Source organism: Phascolarctos cinereus, unplaced genomic scaffold (genome assembly GCF_003287225.1).
Source record: "Phascolarctos cinereus isolate Bilbo 61053 unplaced genomic scaffold, phaCin_HiC Scaffold_2;HRSCAF=192, whole genome shotgun sequence".
Taxonomy (NCBI): Eukaryota; Metazoa; Chordata; class Mammalia; order Diprotodontia; family Phascolarctidae; genus Phascolarctos; species Phascolarctos cinereus.
In genome coordinates, this window is record NW_027555625.1 from 323,273,657 (window position 1) to 323,299,105 (window position 25,449).

General features: G+C 40.6%; 1 protein-coding gene across 9 annotated transcripts in view; it reads right to left on the reverse strand.

Moving 5' to 3' along the window:
• Window positions 1-25,449, reverse strand: part of PTPRT (protein tyrosine phosphatase receptor type T) — a 1,323,147-nt gene that overhangs the window by 352,922 nt on the left and 944,776 nt on the right. For all 9 annotated transcript variants that reach the window (XM_020998700.2, XM_020998699.2, XM_020998698.2 and 6 more), the window contains one exon: window positions 19,817-19,926. In XM_020998700.2, coding sequence (XP_020854359.1) covers window positions 19,817-19,926 — 110 coding nt within the window. The remainder of the gene's footprint in view (window positions 1-19,816; window positions 19,927-25,449) is intronic.

Sequence of the window (25,449 nt, forward strand, 5' to 3'; positions counted from 1 at the left end):
GATTTGTCCTAATTCATACAACTGAGTTTAGCCTTTAAAGGAAAGGAGGCAAGGGGAGAGAGAGACAGAAATAGAGCAAGACTAGATATTGGAGAGCTACAAAGAAACACAGAGGGAAGAGGGATAATATAGAAATATGAACTTGGCTCCCCAGAGGGTGGTCTATGCATCTATCTAGGGAACTAAGAAGCCCTCCATAGGAATAGGAAACATGTCTCATGGCTGGCAGCAAACAAAGGCAGCTACAGAGAGGAAAGGGGTCCCTAAGCCAGTCTGAGAGTTTCAAGAATGTGAACTAATAGTGGTAGAAAGGTTGAGAAGTTTCTGGACCTAACCAATTCCTGAATCATGTTAATAATGATGATGATGGTGATGATGATGATGATGATGATGATGATAGTTAACATTTGTATAGCAATTAATACTTGCAAGGCATTGTGCTAAATGCCTTACAGTTTGATCCTCATTTGATCCTCACAAAAACCCTATGAGGTAGGTGCTATTATTATACCTACTTTACAGATGAGGGAACTGAGACTAACAGCAAAGTGACTTGTCCAGGTTCTCACAGTCAGTAAATGTCTAAGGTCCCCTTTGAACTCAGGTCTTCTGGACTCCAGGCCAGGTGCTTTATTCTTGGACCAAGTAGAGTAAGTTCTAGACTAAGCTGGAGCTAGAATTGAGGAGCAGAAAGGAATAGAATCTTGACATAAAGGCACAAAAGCAAACCTTGCCCTTGACTGGTATAGTGAGGTATGTGGACTGTGCTTCTCCACTTGGTATAGACATCAATGTTTTATCAGTCATGAGTTTTTTCCTCTTGTAAGGAGTATCCACCCACAGTAGCACTGCTTGTCTCGAGGACTATATATTCAATGGGGAGCTGGAGCTAGCATCCCAAGGGTTCTTCCCGTTGTGGAGAAGGCACCTTAGTTCTGGACCTCATGGACTGGCAGCTCAGTTCTAAGACTTCTCAATAATCACACTTTCTTTGGCCTATGCTGCCATCCAGGGTTTCTCTGAGAACACCAGAATTTGTCTCATATCTAACTCTCAGCACTAAAACAGGAAAGAGGGTCTTAGGCTAATATGGAACTAAATGTTGGCCAGGTTTCATTTAACCTGAAACAAAAGCAAATGATTCACTTATGTCTGCATATGTAATAAAAATAATTCCCTTTCCCTCTCAAGTGGGCTTCTGTCTTCTCCAGAGACAAAATAATGCTAATAACAATAACAATAGTAATAACTAACACTTATATAGTGCTAAGTGACAGGCACTGTGTTTTAATCTACACACATCTCCAGATTTATAGCAAAACCCCCAACTACTCTATTGCTTAAAAAAAGAAAAGAACTAAGGAATGACAGCCAGTCACCTTCTGGATCTAAAAAGTCCACATAACTCACAGAGCCAGTGAAGAACGAGGTCTAATTTTGCTTGAATTTCTACATTGCAGTCCTGGCCCCCATTGCTTCCCAGCTCTTGCCTGAGAATTCCTCAGCTTGGTGCAGGGGCTCATCTGCCATTTTACCATTGCCATTTCACTAGTTCTAGTTTGAGACTGAGTTCCAACCTATCCCAATATGGCCAAGGAAATCACAGTTCCCTTTCTGCCTCCATTAATCCTGGTTTTTCTTGTCCTAGGGAGCCTCATGGTTCCTTGGAAAGACTCAGAAGATATGTCAGGCTCCTTCCAAAGAACCAAGTCCATGTCTGCATATAACCCCTATCTCTAGGTCATTTTGTGACAGCTCTCCAGGCTTTGTGTCCTTCCTATGCGTGTACCCTTTTAAAGGCCAGGCCCAAGGTTTATGAACTAGCAGTGAATCAATCACTAATAATCAGTCACTAATCAGCCATAATCAATGTGTTGTCAATGGGGCAACAAGGACTCAGGACCAGGAAGGAACTCGTATGTTAATAAGAAGATATCATCAAAGGAAGAAAAGGGGTCATTTTCATGTAGCAACAATGCCTGACACATAGCCACTACATTGCTATTAGATACGCACAAATGGCTATGTAGCTTACATTTATTTAAGAGGAATAGTTTGAAGATTGATGAGATTATATGTGCAAAAGACTTTGACAGAACAAACTAAAGATGCCACAAGAAAACACATTGTTACAGTGCTATCATTTTAATGATAATGATGATACCAGCAGCATGTTGATATGGAACTTTAAGAATTAAAAAGAATTTCTTTTTTACCTTTAGATATTAAATGTATTTGTTTATTTAAAATTTATATTATTATTTTGCTACATGGCTATGATATTTCTTGTTTCTATATTTCAGAAAATTGATCTACCCAATCAATAACATTTTTTTTTTTTGTGACAAGTATGGAGCCACTCACTATTGGGACAAGCTACAAAAGAGCAATTGCTGTCCTCAAGGTTTGGGACTGGCTGGGTGATAAGGCCACATAAAATTATCCAGGATTCTCTAAATCATACGCTCATATATATACCTAGGGGAAGAGGTCTCAGAGGGCGTTTAGTTTACTCTGCTGATTTTACAGATGAGGAACTTAAGGCCCAGGGAAGTTGAATGATTTGCCTAGGGCCATATCAGAGGGAGGATTTGAATCCAAGTCATAAACATCCAGTTCATAAGCATCAAATGTTGGATATGAACCCAAATTTTTCTGACTCCAAACCTGGTACTGTATTTACTACTCTATGCAGCAAAGACTATTATCTATGAATTTTTGCCATGGCTTTGTCTAATTCTTCTTACTGTTACACTGTTCAAGCATGTGTGTAAAGTCAGTAAGATAATGAATATTGGTATGCCATAAGGAACAGCAAATACGACGAATTCAGAGAAGCATGAGAAGACTACAAGAGTCTCTTATGTGGTCTCCCTGCCTCAAGTCTCACCCCACTCCATCTTTCTCACACTTGCCAAAATCTGACCATATCCCCACATTCTGTCCCCCTACTTAGTAAACTCTAGTGGTTCCCACTAGGATGTAATATAAATACCTCTGTTTGGCATTTAAAGCTCTTCACAATGTGATCCCATCTTACTTTACCAGTCTTATAATACCCAATTCCCTTCCATTCACTCTAAGGTTTAGCCAAACTGGTTTTGTTGCTACTGTTTACAGGTAAACACTCCGTCTCCCCTCTTGGTGCCTCTTTCCTGCCTGCCTCCCACAGTTGGACTGCATTTTCTTCTCATAAATGCCTTTTGGAATCTCTCATTTCCTTCAAGACTCACTTGAGCACAAAGCCTCACCTGATCTCCATCACTGCCCTTACCCTTCTTCTGCCTTGTAAGTATATTGTATATACTCATATATGTGCATGCTGCCTGCTCCCCCTTAGAATGCAAACCTCATGAAGGCACTTTTGCCACTTTCTTTGTAACCCCAGAGCCTAACACAGAGACTAGCAGATATAGCATAGTAGATACTAAATGAATGTTTATTGCTCAGTTGATTGATTGACTTCTATGCAGAAATGCAAAATGAAGAAAGCAGAGGCAAAAGCATAATAACCATGATGACTACTACAATGGAAATGAAGTCAGTGGGAAGAAACAACAGAACACTGGGCAAATCCAACTGTTAGTGCTAGTACTGTATTGTCAGAGTTAGAAAATATATCCCTCCTTTTTCCTCATCTCTAATCTAACTTTTTTTTTCTTCTGGAGGGGGCAATGCACTTTGTAATAGCATTTGAGTACTTGCCATAGAGTATGTGTTGTTATCAAAACAAAGTACGTATCAGTAAATTACATATAAAATCACCATGCTCTGAGTTCTCCATGTACCCCAAATGCTCATGGATTTCATGCTAATTGATAGGAGAAGTGAAACATGCCCAATTTACCCCATCTAAATCATATCTTTTCTTTCCTTCTCATTTCTTGGAGGGCTCAGGCATGCGCTAATTTGCATTTTATTTTTTAGATTCTTCATCAGAGTAGATAGTTCTTTCCCATTCTCTCTTCATTAATGTTTTACCGTTTACTACCCTCATTTCCAATGCCGCAATCCTCCATTCTTCTCAAAGCAAGTGTTCCTGTCCCACCCTGAGAATATTGGGATTGCATCCTGACTCTTGAGGCCTGTGCATTTTCCCAGTCTAAGCCAAACCATCTGCATCCAGGAAAACACTGACAAGTTTCAAATCCATTGTATTTTTAAAATACATCTTGCAAGCAGGAACTATGTAGCCTGAGCTTTATTTCAGATGTGGCTGTGTTTTATTTAACACCGAATGCCAGGCTCTGAGAATAGCTTGCAGGAGAAATGTCAATCAACTCTCCAGCATGATCAAGGCACCCATTCCCCAGCTCATTAGGGCCTTCTCATTCTGTTTAAGCTGTTCACATTTATACATCGTAATTAGGAACTTAGCAATTTTGACTGCTAAACAGAAAAGCTCACTGAGTACATTCACATGCCTGAATTTTAAATATGCTTACTCCCCGTTAACCCAGTTCCTCAGGTAAATTCTGCTGGCGAATTCCTGCACCCTGAGCCATGAGACTTAGGGAGAGAGAAGCAGAACATCTAATTGGATTGAAACATATATTGATTATTGTTTTTATGACCCGTTAAGTGCTTGTTGCCAAACGATGATGCCACAGAGTTTTAGACAACTGATTTGTGGTTGCCTTCCCATATTGACCCTAATCAGGCTCTGAAATGCCATCTGTAATTTTGATGGTCTGCATTTCATGGGGAGCTGGAGTTCTGCAGGTGTCCCTAAATCAGAGAAGGGAAAACACCACAACCTTAATGACATGTGTGTGAATCTCTTTTCTGGCTTGAGTATCACAAGGGGCGTTTCAGCCTAGTTCAATTTTAAGCTTTGTAAGACCTCACAGAAAAAAAAATCTTGATTTTAGTTTATCCCAATGACTCTCAGGACGGAATATCTTTCATATAGCCAGAGCTACAAATGGAAAAGAGGGAGGAGGAAATAGAAGAATTTAAGCACCTCCTATGTGCCAGATACTATGACAAGCATTTTACAAATTCAATCCTCATAACAACCCTGGCGGGGGGTAAATATCCCCAGTTTTATAGATGGAGGAACTGAGGGAGGCAGTGGTTAAGTGACTTGCCCAGGATCACACCATGTCTAAATTGCAGTTTGAACTCAGGTCTTCCTGACTCCAGGCCCAACATTCTATCCATGGCACCACCTAGCTGCATCTACAAGAACATTCATTCCATTTGTCATCAGCACCTTGGACACAATAGGTACACAATTGTAGAATTTAAATAAAAACAGTGCAGACCACAAAAAGAATGAAGTCACAGTGTCCCAGTATTGACAAGACTCCACCTACTCATCTTATCCAACCTTCTGCCTCCTGTAAGAAACTTCCTTTCCACATCCCTTATGGGTGCTCATCTATCCCCTGCTTGGGCATTTCAAGTGACAGGGAGCTCACTACTCTTTGGAACAGTCTATTCTAGGGAAGGACAGAGTGGAAAGAACACTGGATTTGAAACCAGAAAACCTGGGTTCAAATCTCAGTTCTGCCACTTACTAGCTGTGTGATTTAGCCAAGTCACTGTCCTCTTCTTGGCCTCGGTTTCCTTCTCTGTAAAATGAGGGAACTGTTGGATCAGTTGATCTCCAGGTCCCTTTTCAAGCTCTAATTCCTATGTTCTTATACTGGACTATATAGCCAGGGATTAAGGGACTTTTTAAAAAAAATTTGCCCAGTGAAAGGAAGGAAACAGGCATTTATTAAGTACTACTATGTGCCAGGCACTGTGCTAAGTGCTTCACAAACATTATCTCATTTGATAATGGGGAGAGGGAGTGGTAGGAGGGACAGAATAATAAAAAATACTTGTTATTTGAAAAATAAAATATGACAAACTATTTGAAAAGAAATACTAAGATCCTATAATTGATAGAAAGGTCTTCCTTCTGTTGAACTAAAATATGCCTTCCTGTAACTTCTCTGACTTGGTATGAGTTCAGTCCTTCGGAGATATTGAGGCAAAAGACTAATCTCGGTTTCTAAAATAATCACTTAGTAAAGTGAATTACATTTTCATTCAGTTACTCATTCATTCATTCTTCATCTTTTTAGCACTATTATTCTTTTGGTGATATTGTATGAGCCAAAGTCATGGAATTTGTCTATGATAAATTAAAATGGAGGGAATTACCTATTTCTCTCTGTTTCTGTTTCTCTGTCTCTGTCTGTGTGTGTGTCTCTCTCTCCCTCCCTCTTTCTCATTAGTTTTTCTGGTTGCTGAGTGATGCTGTTGACTCAGAGTGAGTTTACTCCGTCTTCTCTCTCTTTCACATGAGCTGCTGTTAAGCCACATTGTACTGACTAGTGCTCCTTAGATCTTCTCCCTGGAGGGTCTCACATTGTCAGATCGTGAAGCATATGCCTGTCAGCCCATGATAATTGACAAGGAACACTGGGGGAGGGAATCAATTTGAACCCATCTTGAACATAAGTAGCAATAAAACAGGGCATGCTAGGCACCCTGGGACAGGCTCATTCCACTACATTAGCACACACTTCACTTTACGGTGATTTGATCTTCCTAATAATGTCAATAACATTTCATTCCTGGGTTGTTTTAAGAAGGGGCAGCAAAGTTACAAAAATGGTAAAATCTCTCTTCTGTGTCCCTCTTTTGGCATTGTTTTTGCTGCCAGGGGTCTGGAGCAAGCACACACACACACACACACACACACACACACACACACTATACATATATGTATGTGTATATGTGTATGTACATATATGTGATATACATGTGCATACATATTATATATACATATATAGTGTCTATATACATATATGTATGAGTAGGGGTAGGGATGTGAGTATCTTTACAGGCTTTGTGGAATTTTAGGCTTTACTGGGTGTAAAAGGCCATCAAATGACACCTTGTAAACAAGTACTTTCCTCATCTTTAATCTACAAAATGGGAATAATACATCTCTGGTCTTTGGTTTACACATGTGTACAATGAGCAGGTTGAAACAGATGATTCTAATGGTACCTCTCTGCTTTAATAACCAATAATTCTCTGTTGCTAAGTCCTCCACAATCTGACTCCAGCCTCCCTGTGCAGGCTTATTACACATTACTCTCCCGCATATCCCCTTTGTTGCTACTAAATGAGTTTGCTTGCTGTTCTTAGTGCCCAAGATTTGGTCTCCCGCCTCTCTACCTTTCCTCAGGCTGCTGCCCATGCCAAGAATGCATTTCCTTCTCCCCACACGCCCCTACTTCTTAGAAATTCCAGCTTCCTTCAACGACTCGGGTGACACCTACTTCGTGAGGCCTTCCTCAATTCCCCTTTCCCAGATCTTACTGCTCTGCTCTCTACCAATTACTTTCTATTTAGCTTACATACACACACATACACACACATACATATGTGTGTATGTGTGCACATATATAAAAAAAATATATATATATACATATATATACACACACACATATATATATAGATATAGATATAGATATAGATATAGATATAGATACCCTTTACATTTACTTTTTTTGTGATGATTAGTCTTCTCCATTTAAATGAAAGCTTCTTTGGTTTTGTCTTTATATCCTTGGCCTGGAACATAGTAGGCACTCTCATAATTGTTGACCAATTGATTATCAACCTCACAGGGTTGTGTGATGATCAGATGAGATTACACACGAGAAAATGCCTTTAAAATTTTATACATTTCTACCTAAATGTGAGGCCATTATTATTATTATTATTATATTATTATTATATTATTATTATTATTATTATTATTATTATTATTATTATTATTATCTTGCATTTGGAAAGCACATTATAATTGTCAAAGCATTTCCACTCAAGCAATTAATAGAATAATTTAATAAAAAATATCAAGCCCATCATTCATCCAATTGCTATTCTTCTTTTCATCATCAGAAATTGAATATCTTCGCTAGGGATTTATATTCAAAAACAAACTTTTGGAGGAGTGAGCAATTGACTTTTTGTTCCTTTCTTTGCTTAAATTAAGGATGTTTGCTTCGTCCTACAAGTTACAGCTGCTGCCTGTATTTGCAGACTTTGATGGGTTTTTTTCTTCAAAAAAAAATCCAAGAATCTCAGCGTTGAATGGTACCTCAGAGATCACCCAGCTCCAGCCTCACCTGGCGTATGAATCTCCCCTAAACAGCACCAACAAAGGGTCACCCAGGCTCTGTTTGAGAACATCCAGAGATAAGAGCTCTTTTCCTTCTGAGGCAGCCCTTTCTATTGTTGGACAGCTCTCACCAAGGGAAAAAAAAAATCTTCCTTTAACCAGGGGCCCTAGCTCTGCCCTTTGATGCCCCATGGTTTTTTCCCCATATTAGCCTTTCTCCTTCCAAATCGTGTTGTGTTATTCACTCATTTAGTTGAGTCTGACTCTTCATGATCCTGTGAACCATACTGTCCATGGGATGTCTTCTTAGCAAAGATACTGGAGGGGTTTGCCATTTCCTTCTCCAAGGCAAACAAAAGTTAAGTGACTGGCCCAGGGTCACAAAGCTAGTGAGTTGCTGAGGCTGCATTTGAACTCAGGTCTTCCTGATTCCAGGCCCAGTGCTCTATTCACTGAGCCACCTAACTACCTCTCCTTTCATATTACCTCATATGTACTCTCTCTCTATATATCTCATATGTACCAAGTTGCTTACATGTCACTTTTTTTTACCATTAGAATATATGTTCCTTGAGAGTAAGGACTGTTATCTTTTTTTGGGGGGGGGTCCTTTCTTTATATCTCCAATGATTAGCACAATGCCTGGAATATAGTAAATGCTTAACAATTGCATGTTGACTGATCAACTCTTCTCTAAGAAAAACATCCCTTTTGGTATGATCCTGTTTACGCCTTCCATCTTTTTTGAGATTACTGCATAAATTGGCTTTCTTCTCTTTATCTGCCATGTGCTGTTTCACCACAACACACTAGAGCATAAACCCTTGGCCACTAATCCTGTTCTTTCAGATCTGTTCTGTTCTATTTCTGTGTCGGGCATTGCCTGGTCACCCCTCTCCTGTTGCCATCTGCACCCCTGAGTCAGGTCCATGCTATTATACACCAGCATACAAACTTGCTGGCAAAAGGCTCTGCAGCTTCCAGGGAAGCTGGGCCCCTACTGACTTACAAAAAACAAAAAACAAAATACTTTACCCATTTCACTCTGCTTCAATTCACAGAATCTCTGAGCTTCAAGAAAGCTTAGAGATTGCCTAGCTTGAACCTTCTCTGTCTGAACAAGAAACCCATCTGCAACATTCCTGAGAAGTGGTCATTGGGCCACTGCTGAAAGACCACTAAAGATAAGAAAGCTATTGTCACAAAATTGGGATAAGTCCTATGCCCTGGATCACCCTGTGTCTCTTCCCTTGAGCTCAGAACACAGTACATTTTGTAGTACCAATTCTGATTTTACATCTGGCGAGGGTGTTTCTAGCACCCAGCTGTCTAGTACACAGCCTGAACTTACGGGATCTTAGAACAGAAAGATGGATAAGATATCACATATCTTCTAGTTCAACCCCCTCATTTTACCAATGAAAATTACAACAATAATACTTCGTATTTATATAGCACTCAGAGGTTTGCAAAGCACTTTAAAAATACCTCATTTTATCTTCACCACAACCCTCAGAGGTAGGTGCCATTATTATCCCCATTTTATGGATGAGGGAACTGAGGCAAGCAGAGATTAAGTGACTTGCCCAGGGTCCCATAGCTATCAAGCATCTGAGACCGGATTTAAACTTAGGTCTTGCCGACTCCAGGTCTAGCACTTTACCCGCTGTACTACTTAGCTGCCATGTGAAAATGAAACCCAGAGAGATTAAGTCACTTGCCCAAAATCACAAAGATCAAAGTTCAAATCTCTGACTCCAAATCCAGGGATCTTTCTACTACCCCATCTTGCCTCTTTCAGTTCCCTCCATGGTATAATGGTTAGCACCCTGGACTCTGAATATAGCTATCTGAATTCAAATCTCAGGGGAACCTTAGTGTAACCTCATTGTAAACAATTACTTGAAGGCAGGGATATGGCAAAGAAGAAAGAAACCTGGCTTTGGAGTCAGGTGGGCTGGATTTAAACCCTGTCCTAGATACTACTTATGTGACTTTTCATCAGGTCAGTTTCTGGGCCTCTGCTTCCTTATTTATAAAATAAAGGGGCTTGAACTAAATGGCCTCTCGAGATCCTTCCTGTTCTAGATCAATCGTCACGTCAGGGCTCAATGCCTAGCGAGGACTCATCTCAGGGCTTGTCAGCGTCACCCTGGGAACTCATAGAGTTATCCACCCAGTTCTGCACACACATACATGGACAACTCATCCTCATGCAGGATTCATTCTCTCCTCTCCTCTCTCCCTCTTTCCAAGCTCCCTCAATAAAACCTGCTTATACTTTCTCTGGATCACTGTTACTCTGCTTTTCTCCCACATACACAGTGAATTGACTCTCTGCTCATATTATGACTCTCATTGTCTCGACACCAAGTCAGTGGCTCCACACCACAAAGGTCACTATCATCCAAGGCCCTTCAAGATCTAGCTTCAGCCTGCCTCTGTAATCTTAGGCCATGCTACTCCCCTCTAAGAACCCTTTAGTTAAGCTTGTCACTTGTTCTCTGAACGCCTAATGGATGTCATTCTCAGCCCCTACTCCTTCTCAAGTCAGTCTCTCCAGCTCCACAACCAGACACCAGCCCAGAGGCAACTTTGTCAGGCTCTTAGAGAAGCTTAGGGCATAGCAGACCCCATCTCCTCCTTTTGACAACCCCTTCCCAACTCCAACACAGCAAGTTCCATTCTTTTTCACATCCTCTTCTCCTTTTGATCCCATAACACCTTCAGCTCCCGGCAGACACCATCTCCCGAAGCATCCCTTTCCACTTTTAGAAAGCTCTAATTATTTTTTTTCTTTTTAAATTTATTTATTTTTAGTTTTCAACATTTATTTCCAAAAGATTTTGAGTTCCAATTTTTCACACCATCTTGCCCCTCCCCCCACCACAAGATGGCATGTGTTCTGAATTTCCCTTCCCCTAGTCTGCCCTCCCTTCTATCTCTCTCCCCCTTCTCTTAACCCCTTCCTCTCCTGCTTTCCTGTAGGGCAGGATAGATTTCTGTACCCCATTTCCTGTATTTCTTATTTGCCAGTTGCATGTAAAAACATTTTTTTAATATGTGTTTTTAAAACTTTGGGTCCCAAATTTTCTCCCTTCCTCCCTACCCACCCACCCCCATTGAAAAGGCAAGCAGCTCAATATAGGTTATACATGTGCAGTCATGCAAAACACTTCCATAGTAGTCAGTCTGTGAAAAACTAACTCTATTTCCCTTAATCCTATCCCGCTCCCCCCCATTTATTCTATTCTTTCTTTTGACCCTGTCCCTCCTCAGAAGTGTTTGCTTCTGTTTACCCCCTTTTCCAATCTGTCCTCCTCTCTATCATTTCCCTGCTCTCTTGTCCTCTTCTCCACCTATTTTCCTGTAGGGTAAGACAACTTTCCATACCCAATTGAGTGTGTATGTTATTCCCTCCTTAAGCCAAATCCTATGAGAATAAGATTCCCTCATTTCCTCTCACCTTCCCCTGTTTCCCTTCCACTGTAAGAGCCTTCTCTTCTATGTTTTTTTTGTGAGATAATTTACCCCATTCTACCTCTCCCTTTTTTCTTCTCCCAGTATAATCCTCTCTCACCCCTTATTTTTATTCTCCAGATATGACCCCTTTATCTTCAACTCACCCTGTGTGCTCTATCTATCTATATCTATCTATATATATATACACATACATATAATTTTTTTCCCTCCAACTACCCTAATACTGACAAAGGTCTCATGAGTTATAAATATCATCTTTCCATGCAGGAATGTAAACAGTTCAACCTTAATAAGTCTCTTATGATTTCTCTTTCCTGTTTACCTCTTCATGTTCCACTTGAATCTTGTATTTGAAAGTCAAATTTTCTTTCAGCTCTGGTCTTTTCATCAAGAATGTTTGAAAGTCCTCTATTTCACTGAATGACCATTTTTTTCCCCTGAAGGATTATACTCAGTTTTGCTGGGTAGGTGATTCTTGGTTGTAATTTTATCTCCTTTGCCCTCCAGAATATTATATTCCATGCCCTGCGGTCCCTTAATGTAGAAGCTGCTAAATCTTGTGTTATCCTGATTGTGTTTTCCACAGTACTTGAATTGTTTCTTTCTGGCTGCTTGTAATATTTTCTCCTTGACCTTGAAAATCTGGAATTTGGCTACAATATTCCTAAGAGTTTTCCTTTGGGGATCTCTTTCAGGAGGAGATCTGTGGATCCTTTCAATTTCTATTTTGCCCCCTGGTTCTAAAATATCAGGGCAGTTTTCCTTGATAATTTTGTGAAAGATGATGTTTAGGCTCTTTTTCGGATCATGGCTTTCAGATAGTCCGATAATTTTTTAAAATTCTTTCTCCTGGATCTATTTTCCAGGTCAGTTGTTTTTCCAATGAGATATTTGACATTATTTTCTAATTTTTCACTCTTTCTATTTGTTTTACAGTGTCTTGATTTCTCATAAAGTCGCTAACTTCGAATTGCTCTATTCTAATTTTTAATGAAGTATTTTCTTCAGTAAGCTTCCTCTTCCATTTGGCCAATTTTTCTTTTTAGGGCATTCTTCTCCTCATTGGCTTTTTGGAGCTCTTTTGCCATTTGGGTTAGGCTATTTTTTTTTAAGCTAGGCAATGGGGTTAAGTGACTTGCCCAGGGTCACACAGCTAGTAAGTGTTATGTGTCAGAGGCCAGATTTGAACTCAGGTCCTCCTGAATCCAGGGCGGGTACTCTATCCACTGTGCCACCTAGCTGCCCCTAGGCTATTTTTTAAGGTCTTATTTTCTTCAGTATTTTTTTTAGGTCCCCTTTAGCATCATTCTCTGTTTTTCCTTTACTTCTCTTACGTGCTTCTCAAAATATTTTTGAGCTCTTCCATGGCCTGGGACCAATTCACATTTTTCTTGGAGGCTTTGGATGTAGGAACTTTGGCTTCTTTGTCTTCTTCTGGTTATGTGCTTTGATCTTCTTTGCCATCAAAGTAAGATAATATAGTCTGACTCTTTTTGTGCTGCTTGCTCATGTTCCTGGCCAATTACTTGAGGTATAAACTCTTTGTTAAGGTAGAAGTCTGTTTCCAGTTTGGAGAATGTACTGTCTCAAGCTTCAGGGGTTTTGTGCAGCTGTTTTCAGAGATACTTCTAGGGCCTGTAATTTTCAGTACTTCCAAGGTGCTGTGATCAAGGGCGAGATATTTACTCCTTTCCTGGCCTGTGCTCTGGCCTATGAGTGATCACAAGCACTCTTTTCTGCCTTGGAACTGGAAGATTTTCTCTCCACAGCCCCTACAATCTCTACCTTGCCCCTGGACCACCACCCAGAACTATGACCCAGATCCGAGCACAGGCAAAGCAAGAGAATCCTGTGCCAGCAGAGAGATCCCTGCAATCCCCCTCTGATCAGCCAGTTGATTCCCCCTCAGTCTGTGGGTCAGAAGCTGAATCCTGTACCAGCAAAGAGATCCCTGCAATCCCCCTCTGATGAGCCACTCAATTCCCCCTCAGTCTGTGGGCCTGAAGCTCAGGAGGCAGCTGCCACCCCAGGGCGAGCTCAGGGAATGGCATTTGTACATTGAGAAGTCTGGAAACCACCACAGCTGCCTGCAATTCCTTCCTCTGTGGCCTGCTCCAGGTTCGCTGTGGCCAGCATACCCACGCCAAACTGTGTTTGCTCCCAGCTGGTGCGATATACCTTCCCGATCAACCATCCAGGTTGTGCTGTGCTGGAAATTTGTTTCACTCTTCTTTTTGTGGGTTCTGCTGCTTTAGAATTTGTTCAGAGCCATTTTTTATAGGTATTTGGAGGGGTTTGGGGGAGAGCTCAAGCAAGTCACTGCTTTCACTCTGCTGTCTTGGCTCCACCCCCTCTATATCAGAAAGCTCTAATTATTAGAAAGTTTATCTTTATACTGAGCTGAAAGCTACCTGTTTGCAACTTCTACCCGTGACTGCTAGTTTTGCTCTTTGGAGTAAAGTAGATCAAGTCAAATTTCTCTTTCCCAAGTTGACCTTGCAAACACTTAAGATGCCCTCTAAATCTTCTCTTCTCAAGGTTAAGGACCCTATATCTTTAGCTGATCTTCCTAGGGCCCAGTCTCTGGTCCTCTCCTAGAATGCCTATAGCAGCAAAGGCTAAGTATGAACACATTCCTAAGATTACCAATGATACTCTCGTGATCCTGGTCATTCTCCTCCTTTGTCCTCACTTAAGTTTATCAGGGTCCTTCCTAAAATGTGGCACCTGGAACCGAACACAATACTCTAGACACAATCTGACCAAAGCATCACAGAATGGAACTGCCTCTTCCTTTATTTCTGGATAACAGGCCCCTATTACTGCAACCCAAGATTGAATTAGCTTTTTATTTCTGACACCATATACAATGATCAGAGTCATACATCTAGATCTGGAAGAGATCTAAGAAGTCATCTAGTTCAAGCCCCTCATTTTCTAAAAAGGAAACTGAGGTTTCAAGGAAGGTTAATTGATTACCCAAGGTCACACAGGTAAAGTGTCAGGATTTGAATTTCAACCCAGGTTTTCTGACTCTGAATCTAGCACTCTTTTCTCTGCACTACATATATTATACTACTGACTCATTCAGAGCATATAAATTTATTAGAACCCAAATACTTTTCATTTGAATGGATGTCTAACTGTGCCTCTACCATTGTGTATTTGTGCCACTGATATTCTGAAATAAGTATAGTATCTGAAATTTGTCCTTATTATATTTCATGTTATTATATCAGGCCCATTTTTCTAGGCTGTCATGATCTTTTTGGACCCTGTCTCTGTGAAGAATGTGTTGGTTATATCTTCCATAATTATATTATCTATAAACTTGGTAAATATATAACGTATGCTTTCACCAAAGTTATTGACGATAAGCCCAGAAGAGATCTCTGGTGTACTTTTAGACACTTCTTTCCGAGTTGCTATTGATCCATGAATAATTTTTCTTTGCTTCCGTCTACCTTAACTATACTATCATCAAGTCAATACATGTCCGTTTTGTCCATAAGCACCTCATTAGAAACTTTGTCTGATACTTTTCCTTGATTCTATATTTATTTACTTACTAATCTTTTGTTTCTTTTAATGGTTCCTCTGAGATAAGTTCAACAAAAACATTTATCAAGTGTTGACATACAGAGTATAGTCCTTTAAAATATGATGAACCCATAGTTTCTGTTCAGTACTTTCAGCAAAATCATCTTTATGCAAAGAAGTATATAGCATGCAGTTCACAAAACCCAACGATCTTTTTCACATGAGCTTCTTCTCAGTCATATGTCTGTCATATTGTACTTGTGAAGATGATTTTTTTGAACCTAAGGGTATTTACATTTAACACCATAAAATTTCATTTTATTATATTCAGTCTTGTGGTTCATCTTTTCAGAAACTTTGAGAATTCTGTCATATAATGTATTATTTCTCCTCTTCTCATTTCCTCTCTGGGTGCTATTCTTGATTCTCTTGGAACTCTTTTTCTACCATGGCCTAGTAGTCTTTTCACCCTGGAAGATTCCTACAGCTGCTTTCTCTAACTGGTCAGTTTCTTCTGGAACTTCCATTTTAAAGAAAGGTTTAGGCTAGTCACGTTCACCACTTCATTCCTCTCCATGCACACTGTAATTGATAAATACTTGCATCTTGACTTGACTTATACATGTGTCACCTGAAAACCTGAAAAGCATGCCACCTATTAAATAGACAACTCTTAGAAAAGTGTTAAATAACAAGCTTAGATCCCAGAGGCCCTCTACTACGTACTATCTTTTGAGGGTAAGTTAACCTGTGATGACTATTCTTTGGGTAGGTATAATAAACCATTTAAAAATCTACCTAACTGCACTGCTACCTCACCAATATCTCTTCATTTTATCCAGAAGAATATCATGTTGTTGTTGTCCAGTAGTTTTTCAGGCATGCTTGACCCCGTTTGGGGTTTTCTTGGCAGAGTGTGGTTTGCCATTTCCTTTCTCCAGCTCATTTCACATATGAGGAACCTGAGTAAACAGGGTTAAATGACTTGCCCAAGGTCACATGGCCAGCAAGTTTCTGAGGGCAGATTTGAACTCAGGTCTTCCTGACTCTAGGCATGGTGCCTAGAGTAATTGTACTATTGTTAACACCTAGCTGCCCCAGTGATCTCTAGAATACTACAATGACAATATGGCTTCTATTTTTTTTGTCTCCATTTATCTTCTTCATCATGTTATCCTGTCTAAGTTCTTGAATTTCTTCACACTGATATATATTCTTCATATGTGGTACTACCATATACTCCATTTTTATCTATCCCAGTCCTACTGAATAATGTCATATGCCAGTCATGAGTCTCATCCCATCAGGCCTCAGTGATATGTATAAGATCAAAGTTACCTTCTTCCTTACCTTCATTCACCTTGCTTGGTACCTAGTCTTCATGCATTTTTGTAAAGACCTCTACATTCATTGGTCTTTTTAAAATTGCTGGCTCCTTTCTTTGATTTTGTTGCTTATGCATTTCTGGGTGTCTCTCTTGCTATTCTTCTTTCTACACGGTTGCTGCTGTTAATGGAAGGGAGCTTGGTGCAATGACAGTTTTCTCCCTTCTCTTTCCTTTTTAGTTAAAAGGCCCTTTTGATAAGATTTGGCTGGACTACAAACAAACACATTCTTACCAGCTCTTGGTAGGTGCACTCCATTTCTGGCTAGGAGCATGCCATTCTTCTATATTTTATGCTGTGGTCCAAATGTCAAAATCCTATTCTCAAAAACCATCCTCTTAACTGGCTGTTCACTTCCTGTGTCTGTCTTTCTCTTCCGAAGCCTTTGCCTTTTGATCAGCAGCCGTGATAAAAACACCACTTGTGTTCTCAAAATCCTTCGTTTCTTGTACAAGCCTTTATTGTCTTCAGTAATTCTGCCTCAATTTTTCCTGGAGATATCATGTCTGTTCGTACAAATCACCAGATATATGTAATAGTCATCCAGTTCACCTACCTTCTCAAAATACATGAGAGGCAGCATGGTATAATAGAGAGCTGGCTTCAAAACCAGGAAAATCTGGTTCAAGCCCTTCCTCTGACACAAGGGTTGGGTGAGATTGAGCAAGTGACTAAATCTCTCAGTGAACAGGCAATGCTCTAAAAGTTGCAAAGATGGTGATGGCCAGCATTGGTAAAGAGAGTCCTCCTACTAGAATTCCCTATGTCAGGGAAATCACAGGTCTAGGATTTGAACTCTGGTTTTCCCTACTCCAGGTCTAGCGAACTATCCATTGTACTCCCAAGATCACCATGGTTTTAGATTACTAAAAATTGCCAGTTCTATGCAGCTAATTCAGGGAAACTGAGAGCAAATCAGAACATGAATCATAACATATGGGATAGGAGCTTCACAACGGGCAGACATTCTTTTGGGGCTAAGCTGAAGTGACCAAGCCAAAATCACTTGTAATAGAAGCCTATTTGGAATATCAAGCTTCCAGATGTGTGAAGTTGCTGCATTAATCCCACTGTACCTTTCAGACACTGACAATCTGACCTCATGCCTGGTTTGAAAATGAAAGACTTATAACACCAGCTCCTTTGCAAGTTTTTCTCTCACTGCAGAAAATTTTCTACCCAAGTAAGAGTCAAGTTATAGCAAATGAGTGCTAGCTCATTCTCAACTAGGAACAAGATTCTTCTCACACTATTTCCTTTCTTGCACTTACTCTGTGCTCTATTCAGACTGGCCTGCTCACTGTTCCAAAGAAATAGGCTCTCCTGCCTTCATGCCATTGTTTTCACCATAACTCATGCCTGGAATGTCCTCCCTTTCCTGCCTTCCCATTTCTGCTTGTTGAAACCCTACCACTCCATAATTCTAGGTCCTATTTAAATGTCACTTCTTCAAAGGAGCATGAAGACTTCTACCACCCCTGTTCCCACCAGCTGGAAATAAATTTTCCTTCCTTGGATGTTTTACAGTATTTTGTTTATGCCTTTTTTCATGTACTTACCATACTCTATTTTTACTTATGCTGTAATTGTTTGTGTATCCATCTTATTATAACATCTTAGATTATAAGCTTCTTGAGAGCAGGGGACATTTCTCAGTTACTTTTGTGTCTTCCTTGGCATCTGTCATCGTAGGCACTCAATTAGCATTTTATTGAATTTAATTTACATAATTTCAATTGGACCCTGAGTGCAGCAAGGTAATCTTTTTACACTTCCCTAACTGAATTACTATTCCACTTTTTGGCTTTTCCAAACCTTTTGATCCTTTCTCAAATCTCTCATGGCTCTCTTTTCTCCCCACCTTTTCAGCTGGGAATCTTGCCTTACAATTCACTGAAAAAAAAACTGAGGCCATTTGGTGAGAGTTTCCTCTTCTCCTCTCTTCCTCATCTCACTTCCCTTAGATGCTTTCTACCACCATCTCCTCCTTCACTTCTCCAAATGATCCCATTCCAACTCATCTTGTCCAGTAGATTACCTCCTCTATCATCCCTACTCTCTCACTGGTCGTCAATCTCTCCTGTTTGTTTTCTGTTTGCTTCCCCTATGAGCATGCCCATGTCTCTCCCATCCTCAAAAATTCCCATTTGTTCTATCCATCCCCACTAGGTACTGTCCTATATTTCTCCCCTACTATGTAGCTAGACTTGAGAAGGCTGATTTATAACTGATGCCTCCACTCCCTTTTCCTCTTGCTCTCTTCTAAACTCTCTGCAGTACAGCTTCCCACCTCATCACTCAACTGAAAGTGCTCTCTCCAAAGTTGCCAATGATCTAAATTGTCAATTGTCAAATCTAATGGACTTAAAACAAATCTTCATTCTTCTTGAACTGTCTGCAGCCTTTGAGACTATCACTCTGTTCTCCTCGTTCAAAATTGAACTCATTATCTTCTCCCTCAAATTCTCTGCTCTTCCTAATTTTTGGTATTACTTTGGAGGACACCACCATTCTCCCATTTAGCCAGGCTTGCAAATTAGACGCTGTCCTCAACTTCTCCTTCTGCCTTACTACTAACTCACACCCCTACATAGTCATCCAATACATTGCCAAAACATTTAGATTTTTACCTTTGTAAAATCTTTCATATATGCCCCCTTCTCTCCTCTGACACTTCCACCACCCTGGTTCATGCCTTTTATTGTGGAATGGTGGTGGGACTGCAGAGTCAGAGGATCTCCTCTCATTTCCAATTTGCCATTTCTCTCTGTCTGTACTGAGATAAGTTCTTTGAGTCCAGGAGAGAACAATTATAATACTGGCAATTTTCTGAGGGAATAAGCATTGGAAGCTAATTGTAAAAATCTAATTTGTTTAATTTCATTTATTAAAATGTGGTTTTTGAGACATCCCTTAACACATGTTTAGATTTTACAACCTTCCCCTCAGCCACACAAGATGCCCTCCTCCCCCTTTACTGGCTGAGGTAGTGCAGGACTGACCTAATGGTGGTAAGGCCATTCTAGGAGTGAGGGAGTTCCCCTCAGGAGTAGTTCTGACTAACCAAACCTCTCCACCTGCCATGTCCTTCAGAGTTCTGTTCTTCCTGTGCAGTCACAGGGATGTTTTCAGGATTACACACTGATTTTCTGGGACACATACTGTCCAGATTCTCAAAGTACTTTGCATCACATGAAGCCTGGCAAGCCAGTGCTGAGATATCTCCCTGGAAAAAGTCCTTCAAGGGGTTCTTTACCACTTGGGCAAGTCTTACCTCATAGAGCGTGATCAGGCCATTGGTCTCATTGGGAGGTTTCCACTGGACATAGATCTTCTCCTCAAAGGGCCCTCCTTGGATGGATTCAAGTGGAACAGCTCCAGGAACTACAGAATATGGAGAAGGTATGAGTCAAAGCAATGTTTATCCTCCAAAATGCCAAAGCCCCTCCCTTCTCTTAATAACTCCATGGGGATCTGAGACTAATATGAACCCCTTGCTACTTTCCAGCTATTGAAAGTAATAAGAAAGCTAGTCTGCAGAGTGGATAGTGTTCTAGACTGGCGTCCTACTTCAGACACTTACTAGCTGTGTGACCCTTGGCAAGTCACTTAATCTTTAAATTCTCACTTTTCTCATCTGTAAAATGGGAATGACAATAGCATCTATCTCATAGAGATAGAATTCAATGAAAGGATAAATGTAGAGTGTTTTGCAGTTATGTATTATTACTATTTAAATGATGATAATGATGATGTTTTAGGTAAGAGAAAAGGTAACATTGATACCTCCCCAACCCTTAACCTATAGCTTTTGAGAAATCAAAGAAAGGTGATAGAGAGGGTACTTTTCAGTGTAGTAGACTGAATGGTAGTAGGGTAGAGAGTAAAAGCACTGGACTTAGTGTCAGGAAACTGGATTTGAATTCCCAGTGTACAACTTCCGTGTTGTACGTTCCTGGGCAAGTCACTTTCCATCACTGAGTTTCAGTGTCCTGATCTGAAAAATGGGAATGGTAATGTTCATCCTAGTGGCAGCTAGATGGCACAGTGGATAGAACACTGGTCCTGAAGTCAGGAGGACCTGAGTTCAAATCCAGCCTCAAATCAAATACTTGACACTTACTAGCTGTGTGACCCTGGGCAAGTCACTTAACCCCAATTGCCTAATTTTAAAAAAAAGAAAGAAAATGTCCATCCTATGTACCTTGCTGTGTTATCATGACAAATACACTACAGAAATATGAGTAGCAATTACTATATCTAGGCAAGGTGAAGCAGATCAGAAAGACAATTTTCTGTGGCTCCAAGGAAACACTAGACCATTGCTATCTCCAATGAAACTGGGCTTGGAGTATATGAGGAGGAACTGTAGTATTAGCTCAAATTCTGTGCAAACCAAGGCATTAAAAAGAACTTATAGAGAAGCTAATGTGAAAGAATGTAGGAGTCAGTGGCCCCCATAATCATAAGACCTGAGTTCAAATCCCACTTCTGACATTACCTATGCGACATTTGGTAGGTTAACTCAACTCTCTGGGCCTCAGTTTCCTTGTGTATAAGATAAGGGGTCTCTTCAACTACTGAATCTACAATTTTGTTTTCTTTGACTAGGGTATACAGAACAGAAGCTGGCATGGTTAACCTTGAAATATTCAAAAGTAACTGACTCCATTTGTGTGCCGTGTAACATGGGGACATTCAATGGGGAGAAGGCTGCATGAAGAAATAGGGAATTAAGCCCCTGGGTGCCATGAGTGTTCCTTTTTCAATTTTGGGACCAGCTCACAAAATGACATGCCTTCTTCTCCTTCCTCCCCCCTCCTTCCCTTCTTCCCTTCTTACCCTCTCCTTCAGATAGGTTTAGAGTTATCTGCTATCACAGGTTCTCATGATTAAGAGATAGAAGAACAAGAAATCATTTAACCCACCACTTCTTATTTAACAGGGAAAGAAAGTGAGGACCAGAGAGAATGAGAAATGACTTGCTCAGGGTCACACAGGCAAGTATCAGAGCCAATATTCATGCCAGCCCACCCTGACCCCCCCTAGTTTTCTGACTCCAAATCTACCAAAGTTCTTTTCATTATAGAATACTTCCTCAGAGTAGACCATGTTGTCATGTGAGTCATGGCTTCTAGGTCTGGTTTCTGGCATTGAGATTCTGGTGATGTACACTGTATCTCACCAGAATCTCAATCTAATTAAATCCTTCAGGCTATCTATGTGTGATTGGGGGGCAGGGGCATATTGCCATGTCAAACACACCTACTGCTATGAGAAGTGTGAATACAGTATTCTTATTAAATCTCAAAACTGTTAGACCTACTCCATCTCAATCCCCAACTTAAAGCCTAAGTGGCATTTTAAAGATAGATTTTTTCATAATAGAAGTAAATTTATGGCCATACGTGCCAAGCCAAGGAATCTGTATTTTATCCTGTAAGCAATAGGGAGCAACTGAAGGTTTTTGAGTAAGGGAGCAGCATTTTCAGGCTTATGTGTTATGAAGATTAATTTGGCAGCTGTATGAAGAATGGATCAGCAGAGGAAGGAAATGGAGGTAGGCGAACCAGTGAAGGAACAATATATTAGGTTAGTCCAGGTGAAAGGTGCTGAAAGTATGAAGCAGATTGGTGGCTGTGGGAGTATGACAAAAAAAGACAGCAAAGGAGATATTGTGGAGGTAGAGTTAGTCAGATTCAGCAACTGACTGGATATTGGGGAGTGAAGGGGGAGGTATTAAATGAGGGATTCTCGATTCCTAAAAAGCTATTTTACTTAGGATTCATGTTTGCACAGAGCTCAGCTATATCCCCAAAGTATCCTATATTTATTGTATCTTGTGCATTTTATTCATCCTTTTTAAAGTAAATATGATTTATATCTCAAGGAATGCTCAGGTGTCATTTGGGGGTGCAGTTTTATTTACAAGGCCTACTGCCAACTGCAGAAGGCTGCAAGAATTTTCAGGGGATTGGTTTCAAAGGAAGCACTGGAGATGTTCCTTCTCTGCTCCTTTTCCCAGTACTCAGAAGCATTACTGATAAGAGACTGCTGATTTTGTAAAGTTTGGTTCACATCTCTCTTTAGTCTTTGTTTACTTGAACTTTGTCTGCAGTCTCTCGTCCCTTAGCTGACCTGGAAGTCCTTTTAAGATCATTTGTCAGGGTTTATGTTCTATGATTACATGGATTTCTTTATCATAATTCAGTATGAGGATCAGAGGATTTTGCTGGGATTGGCCTTTAAATATATAATGTTGGAGCTGGAAGGTACCTTAAACTATAAAAGGCTGGAGGTAGAAGATTCCTTAGACTACAGAATGGTCTACTCGGAATGGACCTTAGCACATAGAGTGTAAGATCTGGAAGGGACAGATCTTACAGAAAGTTAGAGGGGGAAGGAAGCTTAGGGCTCATTTAGCCTGACCCTCTTATTTTACAGAGGAGGAATTATCAATCCTGAGAGGCTATGGGAATTGCCTGAAGTTACACAATTTGGGCATGTCAGGCTCAGATTTTGAACCCAGGTCTCCTAGAAACAAGCTCAGTGATCTTTTCTGCTGTATCATCCTGCCTTTCCTAAGGACTGGCCGTTTAAAAATAAACAAACAAAAAAATTGTTTCTAATTTCCTTCCTGTTGAGGCCTGGAAGTATATGACCCTTGGCTCTAGCTCCCCATTAGCTCAAACATTCACAGGAAACTCTGCAATAAATCCTTGATGTATTTCTGCCCTGAGTTATATCTCTAAATCTCTAACTATCCACTGGACATCTCTCCCTGAACGTTCTGCTGCCACCTCAAACTTCACGGGTCTCCCAAGAAAGCAGCTTCATGATCATCTCGGCAACCCTAAGTCTTCCCCATTCTCTATTTCCATTCTTATTCTTGTTGATCGGATCAAGTCACGTCAACAAGCATTTATTAAGCACCTGTCCTATGCCAGACACCGTGCTAACTGCAAAGACCACCATTGTCTCGGTACCAGGATACAAATCTTAACGCTATCTTTGGTTCTTCTCCCTCCTTTGCCACTCTCCCCATACACAATCAGCTGCCAAGACTTGTTAATTCAACCTTCACAATATTTCTTGTTTCATCTCTACTCTGCCACAGTCTATAGCTACAATCACCTCCACGTACCAGAAGCATAAACTCGCCACTGGAAGTAAATTAAAATATAATTGGAAAATATTTAGCAAAATAAATAAAAATACAATACAACACAGATAATGTTTATTTGTGATTTTCTAACATGTGGCCCATACATTTCTATTTGAGGGTGATACCACCAACCTATACAATTGGTTTTCCTGCCTCTAGTCTCTGCCCTTCCTAGTCCATCCTTCACATTTTGCTATTCAGTCTTTTTCAATTGTGTCTGATTCTTTGTGACCCCATTTCCAGTTTTCTTGGCAATGATACCGTAGTGGTTTGTCATTTCCTTCTCCAGCTCAATTTACAAATGAGGAAACTGAGGCAAACAGGGCTAAGTGACTTGTCCAGGGTCACACAGCCAGTATGTGTCTGAGGCCAGATTAAGCTCATGAAGATGAATTTTCCTGATTCCAGGCTCAGTACTCTATCCACTGCACCACCTAACTGCTCATCCCCATTTTACAGAGGAGGAAACTGAGGCAAACAGGTTAAGTGACTTGCCCAGGGTCACATAGCTAGTAAGCATCTAAGGCCAGATTTGAACATGGGAACATAAGTCTTCCTGACTCCAGGTCCAGCATTCTATCCACCGCACCACTTAACTACCCCAATCCTTCACATACATGCCAAATTAATATTCCTAACACACAATTCTAACCATGTCTCATTTCTCTGCTCAACAACTTTCGGTGGCTCCACATTGCCTACAACAATAATCTCCAATATGTCCAAGGTCATCAATTAAAATGCAGGAAGAAAATATTAGAAATGAAGAGTGGCATAGCAGTTCAGTGAGCTGGTAGTGACCACCTGCCTCTGGTGTTCTCCTCCCCACTGGCTACCTACACTAGGCTGAGCTGTGCTGGAGAGCAGGTAGATAGGTGGAGATGATTCCCTGCCTGGCCTTAGGCCCTGGACCTCAGCCAGTCCCTGTCCATCCTCCCCACTGCACTTACAGCATATACTTTGTATGTTCTCTGACGTACGCTCTGCCAGTGAGCTGCATGATCTCCTTGCTTCTTACCAGGCTCTTCTTTCTCACTATTCCCCCCAAACAAGTTCAGGTTGTGCCAGCCCAGGAAGAATTAACAAGGAGAGATGAAGATAAACCAGTCCAGTGGTGGTGGCCATGGAAGAGCAAGTAGGAGACAGCAGCAAGAGGAACATTGTTTTCAACAGATTCTAGGCTCAAGCAGCCAAGCACGGAACTCTCTCAGATCTACAGCCATATTCCCAAGATCCACTCTCAGAGCGATCTGACAGTTTGGAAGCAAATGTATGAGGCCATCCACCTCTAGGAAACCAATGCCTAGCTAGGCATCTTACCACCTGTCCTCTTAATGCTTCTGTCTTCCCACTCACAATAATTACCTTCCAAACCTGGGACCTGACACCCAGAGACCATTCCCCAATCCCCACCACCGGAGAAGGAGGAAATTTGCTACTCAAATTTCATTGAAAATCTTTGCATAATTGGTAGATGAGACTGGAAAATAAGTCATTTAATAAGGGCAGCCAACGATACACTTCTTCAGTTTGGAGCCACATCTTGGTGAGGCATTGTCTTCACTTATGACAGCCATAAAAAGCAGGTACTGAGAGAAACTGAACTTAGAACCACACTTTGGAATCCCTGTATCACAAAGTACCAAACCAAGATTTTCAAAATATATTGCTAATAATATTTTAATAAGATCAAATGTATTTTGTACTGCCAATAGTTTAAATGTTTTAAATGTATTATTTCA